The sequence below is a fragment of the Paramormyrops kingsleyae genome, chromosome 22 (genome assembly GCF_048594095.1).
Source record: "Paramormyrops kingsleyae isolate MSU_618 chromosome 22, PKINGS_0.4, whole genome shotgun sequence".
Taxonomy (NCBI): Eukaryota; Metazoa; Chordata; class Actinopteri; order Osteoglossiformes; family Mormyridae; genus Paramormyrops; species Paramormyrops kingsleyae.
Window position 1 is genome coordinate 19,023,769 of NC_132818.1, and position 17,309 is coordinate 19,041,077.

General features: G+C 46.9%; 1 protein-coding gene across 3 annotated transcripts; it reads right to left on the reverse strand.

The window, feature by feature from the left end:
• Window positions 1–17,294, reverse strand: LOC111856016 (F-box/LRR-repeat protein 20-like). Of its 3 annotated transcripts, XM_072705147.1 has the most exons (16): window positions 15,871–17,294; window positions 13,874–15,591; window positions 12,179–12,240; window positions 10,328–10,382; window positions 10,063–10,137; window positions 9,663–9,757; window positions 9,516–9,584; window positions 7,791–7,886; window positions 6,493–6,619; window positions 6,329–6,403; window positions 5,791–5,921; window positions 5,285–5,345; window positions 3,671–3,715; window positions 3,423–3,479; window positions 2,707–2,919; window positions 1–1,434 (listed from the first exon to the last, which is right to left on the reverse strand). In XM_072705147.1, the coding sequence occupies exons 2-16, from the start codon at window positions 13,913–13,915 to the stop codon at window positions 1,327–1,329; spliced, it is 1,311 nt and encodes a 436-aa protein (XP_072561248.1). In that variant the 5' UTR covers window positions 13,916–15,591; window positions 15,871–17,294; the 3' UTR covers window positions 1–1,326. The 3 variants fall into 3 exon arrangements, with proteins under 3 accessions (XP_072561248.1, XP_072561246.1, XP_072561247.1); XM_072705145.1 differs by lacking the exon at window positions 13,874–15,591; XM_072705146.1 differs by having other exon boundaries at window positions 13,874–17,294.
• Between the last annotated feature and the right edge of the window lie 15 nt (window positions 17,295–17,309).

Here is a 17,309-nt window from a genome sequence, read left to right on the forward strand (position 1 = left end):
GAGAATAATTTCCTAAACGGGAAAAGTCTGGTGCTCGAAGATAAAACATCAGCCCCGGATAAATTAATTTCCTTCTAATTGCATCCACCCTCAGTAGAGTTAAGATGGTATTTCAAGTAATATAGTGCTGGCTGAGAGAAACAAAGAAGAGAAATTCAGACATTCAGTACTGAAGGGAAGTGACACTGCATCAGGAGAACACCTGGAAAATAAGTCAATGAGGGGGCAACAAAAAACCCTCATTGAGTGGTGGACCCTCGGGGAATGAGGAGTGGGGGTGAAATTTCCACAGCTGAACCGACGAAGCTGTGGACATGGCAGAGTTACGGATCTGCCTCATGTTCCTCTGTCAAGATCCAGCTCATGGGAGTTTTACTTGCATAAAATTGTTCTGAGGGCAGAAGGGAAAATGATTGGTTCAGGGAGATAACCAATCAGATTGAAGAGGAGGTGGGTCCAAGCAACTAGAGGAGGCGGGACCAAGATATGATTGGTTGGTCCCACCTCCTCTACAATCTGATTGGTTATCTCCTGCCTGGATTTAGTGGGATGCGCGCCCAGGTTGGACAGTCGCTCTCCCCTGAGGTACATCATGAGCAACTTGTCATTCCGTAATCCTCCATTTTTGCAGCAAATCCTAAAACACTGATTTGCTTTAACAAGTTTTCTCACCCTCCCTCAAATAAGCAATGGGTTCCAATATACCTCATTATGTGATAATTGTGCAAAAATCCCCACCCCCCACCAATGTATCTCTAGCAGCAATGTCTCATCTTAAACACTCCATGACCATCCAGCAGCTGCACATTTCTGCAGTTACATCTCCAGCTCTTCTTTGTATGTAGATGCCAGAGTGAAGTCATTTCCGATTACAGCATGGGCCCTAGAATAGTCCTACAGTACTTGCATCCATACGTTTAACCTTAGAACAAAAATAACTAGAACGCTCTAGTCCATGTTTGTATTTCTATATATTTTTTCTTCTTTCTTGTCAGGAAGCCAGCATGTGAGGTGAAAGCACATTCTCCGTCATCAAATTTGCCGGAAGATTCCACACAGTAAAGGTGGTCAGCAGAATTTTGAAAGTAGAGGTAAGTACTTCCTGTAGGTGACTCTAATGACCCCGCAGTTCGTTGCCCCTAAAGAATAAGAAATTTTGAAGTTGGACTGAAAAGTAAACAAAGGAATGAACCCAGTTGCTGTTCTTGAGCACCCAATGGGCAGCGTCACAGCGCTCACAGGGTCGGGCGTGACCAGGTCCGGAAGCCCAGCGTATGTGCATGCACGCAGTCAGTCCTCTGGGTCTCTGGCGGTAGGAGTGGTCCTTCACAGCAGAACACAGCAGCGGCAGAACCTCTGACGGCTTCCCCCGACGGACGGGGGCGGAGTGACAGGAGCGAAGTAGGCATGCACTTTGATGTTTGGCAAATGGGTCTGAGGAAGACAGAGACATGGGAAGGAGGAGTTGGAGAGTCTGTAGGCCAGCAGGAGATGGTGTGGTGTACTGGTACAGACTAAACGATTCGCTAACTCACACCAAAAACCTTATGTTGCTGTTTACTTGAAAATACGGACCAAAACAAAATAAATTAACAATCAATGAGGTGAAATTTATAAGGCTAGGAGTGTATGACGGCATGTGAAACCATGCAGGTCGGTGTATTAATGTGTTACATGTGGGTGTGCAACACCACGTTGAAGTGTTTGTTCAGCACAGGGCGGAATGTTAGAGTACAGCAGTCCCCCGGTATCTGCAAGTGATGCGTTCCAAGACCTACAGCCGATAACCGCGAACCATCCGCCGATAACCGCGAACCATCCGGCGATAACCGCGAACCATCCGCCGATAACCATCCGCCGTGAACCATCCGCCGATAACCGCGAACCATCCGCCGATAACCGCGAACCATCCGCCGATAACCATCCGCCGTGAACCATCCGCCGATAACCGCGAACCATCCGCCGATAACCGTGAACCATCCGCGGACCCCATATATAACATGATTTTCATGCACGTACATATTCATAAACTATGCAATCTAAGACATTACATTACAGTAATAGTAAATTCCTAATTAGTTAATTAAAGTACAGTACTGTGCTCCCTCAGATGAAAGGGATTCTCACATTTCAGCCTAATTCTCAAGAGATGGTAGAGAGATGAAAAAAATATGTATCAAGGGATGATGAAGTGATGAAAATCATGCTTTTTATACATTTTCATAACACTGTGACAACAAGGCAACATATGCAATCACTGGGAATTCTAGAGGCAGCCTGCATGCAAGTTTTGTGGGGAAGCTCTTCACATTGAATTAAGTGTGAGTATTTGTACAGTGTGGGAAAGTGTGACACAATGAATATGAGTATTAATACAGCGCATTTCACACTGAATGAACGTATTTGTCCAATGTATAAAAGTACTTCACACTGGATGAGCGTGAGTATTTGTACAGCACAGGAAAGCACTTGACACTGCATTAATGTGAGTATTTGTACAGCACAGGAAAGCACTTGACACTGCATTAATGTGAGTATTTGTGCAGCACAGGAAAGCACTTGACACTGCATTAATGTGAGTATTTGTGCAGCACAGGAAAGTGTTTGGCAATGCGTTGGCAAGTATTTCAGTAACACCAGGTGAGTGTGAGGGTTTCGACAGCACATCGAGGGCATGTGTTCCCGTAGCAAGTGACAGTCACCCACCCGGAGCCTCTTGATCCCGGCGCGGGTGATCTGCTGGCAGTCGTAGAGCTCAATGCGGTCCAGGCTGTGGCAGACCTTCAGATGCTCCAGGGAGGCGTCGGTGATCAGAGGGCAGTTGTCCAACTCCACCACCTCCAGCCGATCGTGGGCGCATGGCCCGCTGCCCAGGTGTCTGATGCCGTCGTCCGTGATCAGCTCGCAGTGGGACAGGCTCTGGGGGCCAGTGAGCACACCGATGTCATTCCCGGAATAGCACGCATGATTTTCCAAATAATTCCCCGTTGTTCTGTACGTCAGCCACCATTCGCGGCGCAGATATTTAAAGTACAGGCTGCTGTGTAATTTCCATAATAAAGCTACCAGTATATTTCAAGATCAAAGCTCACTGCTCTATCACTTCTACTCAGCCCCCAAAGTGGAGCAGCTGACTTACAGTGCCGTGTGGGACGTGTTGTTCTGTATCTCCTCTCTTTCATTCAGGTCAGCGGTGTTTTTCTGATTCAGTCAGACACATATTCCCAATAGACACGGCAGTCAAAGCAATTACCAGATCTGTCAGCCACATAGTATCCTCCTTTTTTCATGTTGCCCTAGATGACAGGGGTTGCTAAATAAACAAGTGAATGGTGAGGGCTTCCATTTAGGTGAGCTATGTGTCAACTGGCGCATCGCAATGGGTGTGTGTGTGTGTGAGGGACAGACCGGTGTCCGCTCACCAGGACCTGCAACCGGGGGCAGTGGATAGACAGCTGGATTAGCGTGGCGTCTGTGATCTGGGGGCAGAGAGATGGAGGGGTAGGGTCAGTCTAAGAGGCAGTGTTTATACAGAGCAGGGGGTGGAGTCATTTTGGTGGGTGGGGTTTCATTGAGCAGGGGTGGAGTCAAGTTTGAAGGCAAGGTTTCTCATTGGTGTGGATCTCAGATTTGCAGGGGGCATCTTGGGGGGATTTTCCAGGCCACTTACCTGCACGCACTCCTCCAGGTCCATCTTCTCCAGCTCGTGACAGTTCTGACGGGGTAGAAAGAGTGAGGTTTAGCACAACAAAGGCCCAAATGAGCCGATAACCACTTCCTTTCTGCTTTGGGGATTTAGTCATGAGTGAGTGGCTGGTCTGTAAAACGCCTAACATGACTCTGTAACTCATCAATGCAGCTATAATTGCACTGGCGACGGCAGGCAGGTGTCGCGGTAAAGAAAGCGAGAGAGTGCGTCGGTTTCCATAAGCGTGCATCCGAATGACTCAGCGCGTGGTCACCCGTGAGCACGAAGCCAATTGGTCTGAACACAATACAGAGCGATTACATAAATGGGGGATGACACGGTACGGGGGAGACCCCACCCCTTCCTTTACGACTGCCCCTCCCTGTGTGGATGGCACTTGTCAAGTGAGCTATACAGTACATACACTCAGAAGCCATTTTATAGGATACAGCAGCTAGTTAAACGCTAACAGTCTGTTCCTCACGACACCCAGTCACGTGGCTACAGAAAAAAATATACAGCATGAAGACGGGATCAAGAGGATCAGATATTATTCCAGTAAGTATTAGAATCTCAGTAATTCTGAAAGTAGGATTATCGATGGTGCTGGTCGTGACGGTTCCAACATATGAAAAACACAGTAATGTTTACTGAGGTCAGTTCTGTGAGGTGAAAACACCTCGTTAATGAGGGAGGGCAGAGGAGGACGGCCAGACTCGCTGAAGTCCGGGCCAGACTGTGGTCCTTCGAGGTCCCTGGGCACCTGCCTTTTAGAGGCACCTGCCATTTAAAGGCACCCCTGTTATGGAGGGGATGAGAGACGTACAGGTACAGTGAACAAACCACATACTGGATATTGGGCGTGCTGGGGGCCCTTGTGGTTAACTCTCATTGTATGTGGAAAGGGCCCCAGGGGCCCCGGCAGTCAGCTTGCACCTTAGACAGCTGGGGGCCCTCATTGATAACTTACAGTATATATGTCAAGAGGACCTGGGGCCCCTAGCGGTTAAGTTGCACTCTACATACAGAAGGCTCTGGGGGCCCCTGGTGGTTAAGTTGCACTGTACATGTTGAGGGGCCTGGGGCCCCTGGTGGTTAAGTTGCACTGTATATGTTGAGGGGCCCGGGGCCCGGGGCCCCTGACGGTTAATTTGCACTGCATATGTCAAAGGACCCTGGTGGTCATCTCTAGCTCTGTATGCAGAGGGCTGCGATGTTGGACTCGCATTGTATATGAGGGTTGTAATGTTTAGCTTGCACTATAAATGTTGTGGCTCGTGGTCCCTAGTGCTCCGAGGCCCCCTGCAGTCTATGTCCCCAGGGCTCCAGCCCCAATAGCCCGGCCCATAATCCAGCCATGACTAAAGCTAACAGATTTTGTACCTGTGATGGAGGTTAAAGGCCATTCTACCCGGTAGGTTCACCTTTTAAACTAACAGTGTGAGAGATGGAGATGGTGTGCTAGGGGCCGTTACGCTGTGTAAGTCAATGTGAAATCGCCCTCAATGACGGCCAAGTGAACCTGCAAGTGTGTGTGTGTCTGTATAAGTACGCGCGTGCGCGTGCGTGTGCGTGTGCACGCTAGGGGAGACTCACTCGAGCCAGGGTGGTGAAGCCCACGTCTGTGAGGTGGGAGCAGCGGGCCACCTCCAGTATCCTGGGTGGGGGGCAAAGGGGAATACAACAAAAACATAAGGCAGGAGCTTAGAGAACCCCCCCCCCCCCCATTTCATGGTACAGTGTACTCTTCCTCACTACATCACCATAGGCCATAGTGAGGACCCAAAGCCAGGGGCGTATACAGGGGCGGGGGCCACAGGGGATGAAAGCTGATTGGCTCCCAAAGTGCTGCCTCCCCTGTCACTCGTTTATTTAAAAAAATATCATTGGCTATTGACAAGGCTGGGACATCTGTATTAATTATAGCCCCTCTTGGGAGTTTTTCCCCACATTAAAAATCCTAGAATGACCCCTCCCAGAAAGTGAGGCCTGACAACATTGGTGCACCTAGATAAGCTATTGGGGCTTTTAATGCGGGGAGCATAGAAACTGTCGAAGCAGGAACGTCTGCGGTACCCGGAGGCTGCGGAGGGGGCCGGTACCTCAGATAGGGGCAGTTCAGGCCCAAGGCGTTGAGGACGACATCCGTGAGGCTGCTGCAGCCAGATACGCAGAGGGCCTGCAGCCGGGGGCAGCCCTGGCAGACGGCGACCAGTCCCTCGTCCGTGACCTGCTGCTCCGGGGGGGGCAGAGACAGGGACAGAGCACATGGGGGGGGGCGCAGAGTCAGCATTTTGGGTGCAGATTGTACAGCGGCGATGGGAGATGACAAAGACACAACGTCTCAGGTGGTGGTTGGGGGAGGGAGACACTCAAAAAAACTATTTTAAACAGAAGGGGGGTGAAGGTGTAGGGAAACTAAAGTCTGGGGGGGGGGGGGGGGGGTTTAAAGAACCAGAAAAAGAGAGAGAGAGAGAAGCTAGAGGGAAGGACAAACAAAAGATTAAAATAACTCATCCAGGCTGGATTCACACAGCGTTACTTAACGCATCCTGCAGGGGGCCGCGACGTGAATTCACCCCCACTCCGGGCGGCGGCGGGCGGCCCGGAAAGTTCCGGCAAGCCGGCCCCGGCGCTTACCGAACACGTCTGCAGGTTGAGGGTCAGCAGGTTTGCACAGCGAGCCCCGATGTGCTTCAGGGCCTCGTCGCCCACCTGCAGGGGGGCAGGGATGAGGGGGCGGTCAGGCGTGCAGGATGGGCGTGGCCAGGCCAGTTTGGTCTGGGTGGGCGGGGTCGCGGTACCTGCGTGCAGCCCTTGAGGAACAGTCCGCGGAGTCCCGGGCAGCAGCGCGCCACCACTTGCAGCCCGTCTGTGGATACCTGGTCACACCAGGAAATGCTCAGCTTCTCCAGCAGGGGGCAGCCCTCACTGCACAGGGCCAGAAAGAACCAAGTTTGAAACTCGATCAATGCAGTAGGAGGTCGTTTGATATTGAGGGTGGACACAAATTAATGTTTTTAATACAGATATCTATTTATGGGGGGGGGTGAATCCAAATGGAATACACGTACCCCCCGTTCCCCTCGGTTGCTACGCCCTGGCCGACGATGCATCCTGGACTAAGGCTTAAGTCTGTATCATGAAGAATGTGGCATCCTTTAATGGGGCCAAGTAGAGGGGGGGGGGGGGAAGAACTGCTTAGCAGATTCAGAATGACCTCCAGCGCGACCCGCATCTGCGGCGTGATTAAATGAGCGTGAGGTCGCGTCCTGGAGCAGATGGGTCCCTGAGCTTGGGATTCAAACCCTTGGGGTTTTAATATCTCAGATGTGAGCAGCCTGGGGAATCGTGCCCGTACCCGTCACATACGCCACACAGCAGAGGTGGGAGGTTCAGGTCCAGAAAGCACAAATCCAGACCGAGATTTTGTTTCAACCAAACGGCTGATCATAAAGACTCCCATTCAGAGTCTGGTTGGTCTGAATTTGTACTTCCTAGACCTGAACTTTCCATCTCTGCTTATCCAGTCATGCCTCACGACGGATACATTCCGAGAAATGTCATTCGATGATTTCATCTTTGTGAGGACGTCAGAGTACTTACACAAACCTACATGGTGTAGCATACTATGCACCTAGGCTAAATGGTATAGCCTAAGTAATGATAAAAAGTACAGTATATTAAATACATAAACCAGTAACTATTATCACTATTGAGTATTATGTACTGTACGTAATTGCATGTGCAGCACTAAGACATCTGATTGATTGATCCCCCTCCCGTAGTTCCCGCCCACCCCCCACCCCCCCAATCAGCATCCTTACTTCAAGGACACGCTCTCAGTCCCACGAGGGAGAAAAACTCTTACAGACAGACATCCTGCGGGCGCCACTACAAGATATTTTATCCCCCTCAGCTGTTTTTTTTAAAAGGACAAAAAAAACCTTCTTCTAAATATCATCAGTTGTGGATATGCAGATTACATTGACGTGGATGTTGGGGGGGGGGGGGGATTCCCATAAAGGCAGCAAAAGGAGCGTATGTGTCTTTGGGCACGACCCCGTGTGACCCTGCACAACCCCACATGCGAGACCCTAACCTGAGTGCTTTGAGGGACAGATTTGTGATGGAAGTGCAGGAGGACATGTCCAGGTGCTTCAGCCTGGGGCAGAACTTGCTGAGGCTGGTGCAGGTCCTGGAGGAGGAGGGAGAGGAGCAAGCTGGTTTATGGAGACTCCTGGTAACTCCACTTAGGTAGGTAGGTACTTAATGCCATCTCAGCATCTCCGTCAGCTGTCTCATGGCAAGACCTCAGTTCAGTCAATAAATATTCACATAGAGATAGAAATCAGATAAAATTAGTTACAAAGTAGCATCCCTCTATTCACAGTAACCGCCGTTCCAGTCATCCATGGTTTACCACATCCGGAAAAAAAAAGTAAAATGTTTAACAATGTTCCTCCATCCCTTGAGGGGCACAAAAAGCATTATTTTCATTGCTCCCTCATCCCTTGATACATGAAGTTTTTTCATTGTTCTATTGTCTCATGATAATTTAAGCTAAAATGTCAGAATCCCTTTCATTCGAGAGAGAACAGTACTGTACTTTTATTACTGTAGTTCATGCTGGTAATGTCTTACTGTGCGTAGTTTATCGATTAACACATGTAAGTACATTTGGGGTGACGACTGGACAAACATTACGTATCAATTCATTCTTTTATATATAAATAAATGGATAACTTGATGACAAGATCCTTAACTCCATTAAAGAGAAATGAGGAAAAACAGACATGATGAAAACTGTTGTCATGAGTATTCTGTAGTGAACATTAGTATTCTGCAGTTAACATGAGTATTCTGCAGTTAACATGAGTATTCTGTAGTTAACATGAGTATTCTGCAGTTAACATGCATATTCTGCATGGTCTCAATAACAGGAGGCTAAAACACTGCATGACATAAAGTTTCCTGTTGTAACCATGTGGCCGTTCCAAACATCCAGTTATTATTTGTGCCAAGGAGACGTAACATAAGCTGGGGTTGCCAGCCCGTTTATTGGGATGATGACTGTTGGTGTATGGAGGACAGGCAGTGGTGCCCTTCATCACCGGCCGTCTCAGAATTCCCCAAAATAAAATGATCGTGTCCCGGACTCTACTGCAGGCAGGACGGGGACAAATTGCCCATCTTCCTTAAGGGGGCCAAGATGTCTGTGTCAGTATTGGCACCCACTCACAGAAGGAGGGCTGGGGAAGTTCATGGGGATCTGGCCTGGGGGGGGAGGGGGGGGGCATAGTAGTAAACTTGATAAGGGGGGCTTAATAAAAGTTGCAAAAGTTGATGACTGGGGGGGGGGGGTAAAAGTTGTCATGCACCGGCAGACAAGGGAGAGCTTGCACAATAGGTCGTGATCATTTGTTTGTATTTTTAGCATCTTTGGGTGATTTCTTTTTTTTTGGTGGGGGACACAGGCGGTCATTAGGATACCACCACTGGTTTGAGGAGATGGGACCCGGACTGAGAGGGATGTAAATGCAGCACATTGTAGGGGGGGGCATGGCTGATTTGGGTCGCGGCAAGTTCTGAAAGGGTCGTGAGGCAGAGTTGGAAATTTAAGCACTTTAAAACCAGCCAATGCTGATCCACAATCAGATTTCCCAGTCCCTCCCAATCCTAGAATAAACCTACATAAACGGGTCTTGGGTCTGCAAATGCTTAGTGCAGAACTAGTGAACACTCAACTAATCCAAGAAGCCAAACCACTGATTGGCTCTGAGGTTCTGTGGAAGGGGGCCGTCCGACAAAGCAAAGACACACTCACGTGTCGGTGATCTTGGTGCACCCGTTGAGGCTGAGCACCTCGATACTCCTGCAGTTCTGGGCGAAGATCCTGTTGGAGAGCGACACGCGAACTGAGCATGTGCAAGGGTGCCCCCCCCCCTTCTACCCAGCATGCCCCACTGCCTACCTCAGCGCACTGTCCCCGACGCCCAGGCAGCCCCTGAGGCTCAGCTTCCTCAGGAAGCCCCCGCAGCGTTTGGAGATGTTCTCCACCACTCGGCCCTGGGGGTGGGGGGTGGGGGGGGGGGGGGGGGGGTGAGGTCAGCAGGACACGTGCCAAAAGTAAACTGTGATCGTAAGCGCATGTGGTGCATCGACCGATTTACAATCAAAACGGGAACCGTCATCACATCCACCACACATAATAATTCCCAGGTCCCCATGACACACAACCCCTCCCACACTTCCCCAGTCGCCCCCCCCCCCCAATATGGTGGGCTTGATGGCACTGCTGGTCTGAAACCTGAATACAGGTCTGATATCCTAAGAACAGGAGGGTTGGGGGCAAGAAGGATAGACTTTCTGACCTCAATGTCTCTCTGAAAGTCAAATAGGTCGATCTGCTGCCAGGTGCTTCCATCCAGGGCAAGAACGCTCCAGGACTGGGGGGGGGGGGGAGAGCTAAATAAATTATTTTCGTCAAACTAGATGAAACATCTCACCCCTCACCATGCACATATAGAAACCCACGCAAACACTCACATCTATGCACACACACACTCAGGGTGTCCCTGCACCATGACAAGAGTGCCCCCCCCCCCCCCCCCCGACCGCACTCTCAGACACACTCACCCGCGAGACCTGGGCGCAACGGCACAGCGACACCACGTCCAGGAAGGAGAAGATTCTGGAATGAGAGAGAGATGATCAAGGCACAGTTGGGGGTGAGTTGTGATTCTTTGTGTTTTAATGATCTGGGTTAGTGGGGACTGGAGGAAATACAGATTCTGGATTATTCCAGATCTCTGGTGGCAGGAGATCTTCAGGACATCCTGAGGGCCCTGATGTTACGCTACGACACATGAAGCTATTCTGGTAAATGTTTAACAGAGAATAGAAACTGAATTCAGACCAGGAGGAAGCCCTCCTCGTCGGGAAAGTTCCTCATTAGAGGCTCAGGTGTCGCAAGCCTGGGGGTCTAAACCGCATCCTCTCCATCTTTGAACCAGAGTAAACATGCATAAATCTGCCCCCGGGTTACCCCCCCCCCCCCCCCCAGAGAGGCAGTGTCAGCACCAGCGATAAAAAAAATTAAAAAAAAACAAGGGCAAGAGTCCATTCACACTTCACCATCGATTTAAAGTAGCAGACGAACAGGTGTCTGGCAAAAGCGGGAGGTGGCGTCAGGCATTGGGGTTAAAGGGGGGGTCCGGGGGTGGGGGGGGGGTTAGTTTAATGATATTGCTAATAATATTGATGCCCTCCCAGTCTTATTGTGCTGTACTATTATACTATTAGCTTTATGTGGAAAATGCAGCTAAATGTCAAGTATTACACATGACATGATGTAGTGGGTTAGGTGCCTGTGTCTGTGATCAGAAGCTTGCCATTTCCATTTGGCCCTTACCCCCCCCCCCCCCCCCGCCAAAATACTCCAGGGGTGCCGGATACCTGACCCTGTGACTGCAAGACCCTAAACTTCACTCTCAGTTCCTTTATATATAGACACAACAACACACCATATGGACAAAAGCATCGGGACGCCTGGCCATCACACCTACAGGGATTTTTATGGCATCCCTTCTAAATCCATAGGCATCAATATGGAGCTGGTCCCCCCTTTGCAGCTATAACAGCTTCCAGTCTTCTGGGAAGGATTTCCACAAGATTTTGGAGTGTCTGTGAGAGTTTTTGCCCATTTATCCAGAAGAGCATTTGTGAGATCAGGTACTGATTTTGCATGTGACGGCCTGGCTCACAATCTCCATTCTGGTTCACCCCAAAGGTGTTCATTGTGGCTGAGATCAGGGCTCTGTGTGGGCCAGTCAAGTTCTTCCACACCAAACTCACTCAACCATGTCTTTATGGACCATTATCCCTCCTTCACCAACCTGGTAATGTTCTTCTGGCATCTGCCAAACCCAGACTCATCCATCAGACTGCCAGACAGAGAAGCGTGATTCGTCACCTCACAGGACACATTTCCAGTGCTCCAGAGTCCAGTGGCGGCGTGCTTTACACCCCTGCATCTGACTCTTCGCATCGTGAGGCTTGCATGCAGCTGCTCGGCCATGGAAGCCCACAAATGTTTGTAAACCTGACTGCATGGCTTGGTGCTTGATTTTATACACCTGTGGCAATGGGCCTGAATTCAATTATTACAAGGTGTGTTGCAGAACTTCTGTACATATAATGTGTCTGAATTTATAGTATCTCTGTCTTTAAATGGACAGTAAGATGCAAAAACAAGCCTTCCAACTTACCTGCACTCACAAATGACAAGGAGCATTTAATCTCATTAGCATTTAGCCCCAAGAGTGTGGCTGAGATCCACAAACCAGTAAGCACTTCAGAAACATGCAAGCGGACAGTTCACTCCTGCTTGGAAAAGAATCCGGCACCGCAGGCAAAGAGGGCCCCTGGTACGGCGACAACTCCCAACATACTCCCAACATACTCCCAACATACTCCCAACATACTCACCGTAAGAGCAGCTCCTTGGGCAGCTTCCTGTTAATGGCCGCCTCGTCGATGTTCGAGAACATCTAGGATGTGGGGATGAAGTGGCTGTGAGTTCACCCTGGCATTCTAAACCAGACGCTTTCCGTTCTGGGCAACTGGTGTGACTCATAATACCGGTCATCCGCCCTTCAGTTAACTGCTCAGGTTTAACACGAAGTTGTTTAAAAACCTGTCAAAGAGCCACAAAGCATATAACTAATAAACGCTAATGAATACTTCATTTTTCTTCTTAATACATTATGACCTGACTAGCAATATTTTTAATTTAACACATGTATACCAAAACCAACTAATCAAACATAATCCAACCTTTAAGCAATTTTCCAGTAAATTAACTTCTATACATTTGGAAGCACCAGACTGCAGCATAGTAGTAACCATGTAGGAATTATTTGCATAAGCCTTAGTTAGCAGTTCCCTCCAGTGACCGGTGTGTTCTGGCATCCCTGCTGGCTTATACCACACAAAGCCACACTGCTAGGTCCCCCTCGCTTCAATGGTGGCGTTTATGCAAAGACGAAATGAGGCGAGCAAAGCGACAGATGGGAGACTCGTGTCCGTAACAACTCCTAAGACTACAGCCTGCTCTTAGGTCCACATAAATGTATACATCGCCATTTAGAATACATGTAGCCTAACTTACACGTACCCTAGTTTAAACACGGTTAACCGCTTTCTGTTTTCAGATATATTGGAGAATCTGGTGATCAAACCTGAAGATATCTTTTTTACTGTCAATAAAAAACTTATCTGCAAAACCTATGCTATTGAATTATTGGGTAAAAAGCTACTGAGCACATTCATGCCGTAAGTTGTCAGAGCATAAGGTTCGGTGCAACTCTCATTGCCAGTCATCTGTTGCACTATTAAAATAAACAATCACATAATTTCCATTGTGCTTAGGGGAAAAAAGAAAACCTGTTAACAATCACACTTTGAGTAACGACAAAAACAGTTTATTACACAATGTATACAAGGAATACAAATCAATTGCTATTGTAATGCAGAGTAACGGTTGGGATTAAATAAATCGTACAGTTACATTGGACATTAACAGGTGACGTTATAAGGAAAAGCAATGTCACCGTTATTTATGGTGACCTGCTTAATCTGTCATCACTAACACGGAAAAACAACTTTTACTATTCAGAGTTGGGCGTCTCTGGTCATCAGGATACTACTATAGTCAGTTTGTATCAGTAAGTGTCCGTAATCGGCACTTCCAACACAGAGCACCATCGAAATACTCCACTTAATAAAAACACATCGGACAGGGGGGGAGAACAGTTAAGGTCAGTGTTTGTGTAAAAAGCGACCAGCAGTAATACAACCCAGACGCCGACATTTCGCAGACAACGTGAAAAAGCTGCGGCTATTTTTAAAAGCGCGATTAACGCGCATGTTTGTGCTAAACCAGTCAGGCGAGAATGTTCTGGTATTAACGCAAGTAGCGCTTATTATTCCCAACGTGATCGGACCCAAACCGAAATCGACCGAAATAACCTAATAATCAAAAACACCTATCGCAGTCTATTTAATGTAATCGTTTTAATGAAATGCCAATAACTCTCCTAGCTGTGCCCAAGTGAGTAATTATTTCCGCTTTGTTAGTCTAACGCCAATTAACACGCCTTTTAATCCGGCGACCGTGCTCACCTCGAATCGGCTGCGCGAGCCCCCGCTCGCCTCCTTCCCCATCTCGGACAGCGAATTATCCGGTCCAATTCAGAACAGAAAAGCCAGTGTCACCACAGCGGTACCGCGCAAGAAGCGATTCGCGGACCCGCTTCGGGTTCACCATGCTGCCGATGTCTCTGAAGCTGCTGTTACAGTGGCTTTCCTTCAGACGCCAAAACAAACCCCTCTTATCTCATTTGCTCAGAATCGCTCTGTCCCTTCCCTCCTCCACCCTTCTTGTAAGTACATTATAGAGTTTTTTTGACCATCTTGGTTATGTACCCTAATACATAAGGGCATAAACATCGTACGTGACACCATGTCTGCCTGGCGTGGATTTGTTTTGATATGGCAGAAGTGCTCAATTGATTAGTTGAGGTCATTCCTATTTTTTTCTCGTCTCTACATCACTTCACGTGATGTGACCCGCACCCAAATGCTGTTTACATACCACAGCAAATGCTCTGCACTTGCAACTCGTTTTGCCAGGTTTAATTCAAGTGCACAGTTCTCTGATCCTTTTATTGACGCATATTAATTAATTATGTCGTATTTCTAAGAAATTTACATTGATAACTATGACTGTGCTTAGAGATATTTAAAAAGGAGACCTAGTTTTGCTGTTATCATCAAATATACATTTATTGAGAAGTAAGGATTTGGTAAGAGAACTCGGGCGGATTTAACTATCCAGACTGCACTGGCAAGTAAAAAGGAAAACTAAGGTTGAGCAGCTTCTATTAGGATTGCCTTCTGCTGTGAAATATACGCCCACTATAGATGAAGAACACAACAACCTAAACAATACGGGGGGGTGTCTAACATCCATAACGACAGACAACAGTGTCTGACTTGGTGACAGCTGACCAACTGGAAACGGCACCTGTGTGGCTTGTCAACATTCCTCTGAGTAACATTATATCTACAACTGAATTTACACCAAAGTTGTTTAACATCGATGCAGGTTTTTGGTTCACCTGTGGTCTTGGTTTATAGGCATGATTGCTCATCCTTTTCACAGTCTTCCACTTACAGATATAGCACTTTAATATTAAAATAAAAAGCCATAAGGATCTGACGTGTAACTTTTAACACTAATAAGATCTCATGTTTAAAAGATTTCCCATAAACATTATGTACATACTATTACAACAAAGTACAAAGAGCAACAGACACACAGCTGTATTGTGTTAAAAGCATTTATTTACATGTGCCTTAGTCTGGTAGACACAAGCTATGGAGAGCCTTGCTGACTTTTCTTGTGGCATCAGAGTAGGCCATAGGTCACTCCACCTGACACATGACTAAGGAAAAGACGGCATCCAACAGGTCATCCAAAAGCACAAAACAATAAGCAGGGGCCCCTTTTGGGAACAACATTCCTGGCAGCTGCTGTAGCCTCACACTCCTGCAGCTCTGGGAAATTGCTCTCTCGTAAGAACATGAATGTCAAAAACACATTTTGTGTTAAAAATGTTTGATAATGGAATGGCTGCTAAGTTCCAAATTATTTCCCAGTGTTGACTGTTGATATGCCGAAATACTGCCAAGGTTTGAGTATGATCACGGATGTTTTAAATGATAGAGATTCTGATACATTTTTCATATTTACCTCCAGCGCTGAATGCAATGAGGAGAAGCTTTTGCTTTCTGTGGTGGGCTATTGACGACTCGCTATACCTCTTATCACTGACATACTGTTCAACCCAGAATGAAATCATAATTAGAGTTGGGTAATTCAGGTCCAGAGAGACCAGACTGGGATTTTGTTTCAACCAACCAGTTGAGTTCTCTGTGACTGTGACTCTTTATGCTTAACTGGTTGGTTGAAACAAAATCCCGGTCTGGACTTTTATTCTCTGGACCTGAATTACCCAACTGTATATAATAATATTTCACATTAAAGTGTAATAGATCCATTGAAATATCAATATGCAACAAATTGCAATAAAAATTACCTCTGAAGCTCAACTCACCTTTGAATCCCATATCAAGCATCTCTGAAAGATTTCATTCCACCACCTTAGAAATACTGCAAAGCTCCATCCAACTCTTGCCTTACCAGATGCTTTAAACTGGTTCACACTTTTATCTCTTCCATACTGCAATGCACTACTCATTCGAATCCCTAGGAAGAATCTTTAAAGACTCCAATACATTCAGAACAGAGCAGCAAGGACCCTGATGAGAGTGCGAAAATATGAACACATTCACCCATTCTTCATTCACTTCACTGGCTTCCCGTCTCTGCCAGGATTGAAGACAAGGTTTCCCTTCTTACTCACCAGTGTATCTATGGCGATGCCCCCCTGTACCTGAAAGAACGTCTTACCCCACTAACCTCAACACAGACTCAAATCGCTGCCTCCTCCCCAAGACTAAGCTCAGCACCATGGGTGTTCGAGCCTTCTGTTCTGCCCCCCCTCGACTATGGAACGTCCTCCTGGACCATTTGAGGGCACCACAGACTATTGTGTTTTAAAAAGGGACTTAAAACAATTATTTTTAGCAGAAGTTATGGCTTTTAAGTAATTTTTTAAAACGGTGTTTTATGTTGTTTGTATTATGACGTTATTTTGTAGCACTTGCTTCAGATGTAAAGTGTGTTACAAATGAAATGTATTGCTATTATTATATTATTATTAAAAATGTAAACTTTATTTTCATGGCATGTAAGTGTTTAGTTGGCATTGTGGTATGCATACCACAGCAGACATCTGATTAATGTGGGTTTATTATCAGCAATTACAGCTTTCACACCATCCAATTTCAGAGAAACTGAATGATTCCTAAAACTGTATAATTAAGTGCTAAGGATACCATAATTTACAAGATGCGAGGATCAATTTATGAATGCCATTTCTCATGTTCACCTAACTCGTTTCGTTATGTTGGTCATATGTTAGAAATTATATTTGTGGACAGATTTACCTTTTATGGTACATAGTTTAACATAATTATGAAAAGAGGAAATTAAAGTCAAGACTGTGATCATAGTCTAGACAGCAATATTTAGCCACATTGTTCTAACAATAAAATGTCCCTTTTTAAAACTTAATTGATGGTTTTCTTTGGAGTTGATGGCGACTTAGTAAACGCAAAAGCGTACATCGCCACCTATTGTGCTGGAGTTACAGCAAAAGGGAGCTCCCTCTGCAAAACGCAACTCAGACCTTCGTCAAACCGTAACCTCACGTGGCAATTCTGTACGCCTCCAAGTGACCCGTTAACGAAATTCCATATTCTTTAAAATCCAGTGGCTACGAGCGTGACAATTCTCCTATTCCCGAATGGAAAAATCGTAGTTATACGGAAAATACACGACATGCTTCTGAAGCCCATAATCACTTACGCAATAACAAAAATACAAACTGCACATTAATAAACAGGAAACCCTTTCTCTTCCGTCGCCAAT

Coding starts and splice junctions, on each gene's coding strand:
- LOC111856016 (XM_072705145.1), bottom strand. CDS start 16,014: ATGAGTAGTGCATTGCAGTATGGAAGAGATAAAAGTGTGAACCAGTTT. Junction 12,241..15,870: donor GCTTGATATGGGATTCAAAG/GTGAGTTGAGCT, acceptor CCCACATCCTAG/ATGTTCTCGAACATCGACGA. Junction 5,922..6,328: donor TCAACCTGCAGACGTGTTCG/GTAAGCGCCGGG, acceptor CCCCCGGAGCAG/CAGGTCACGGACGAGGGACT.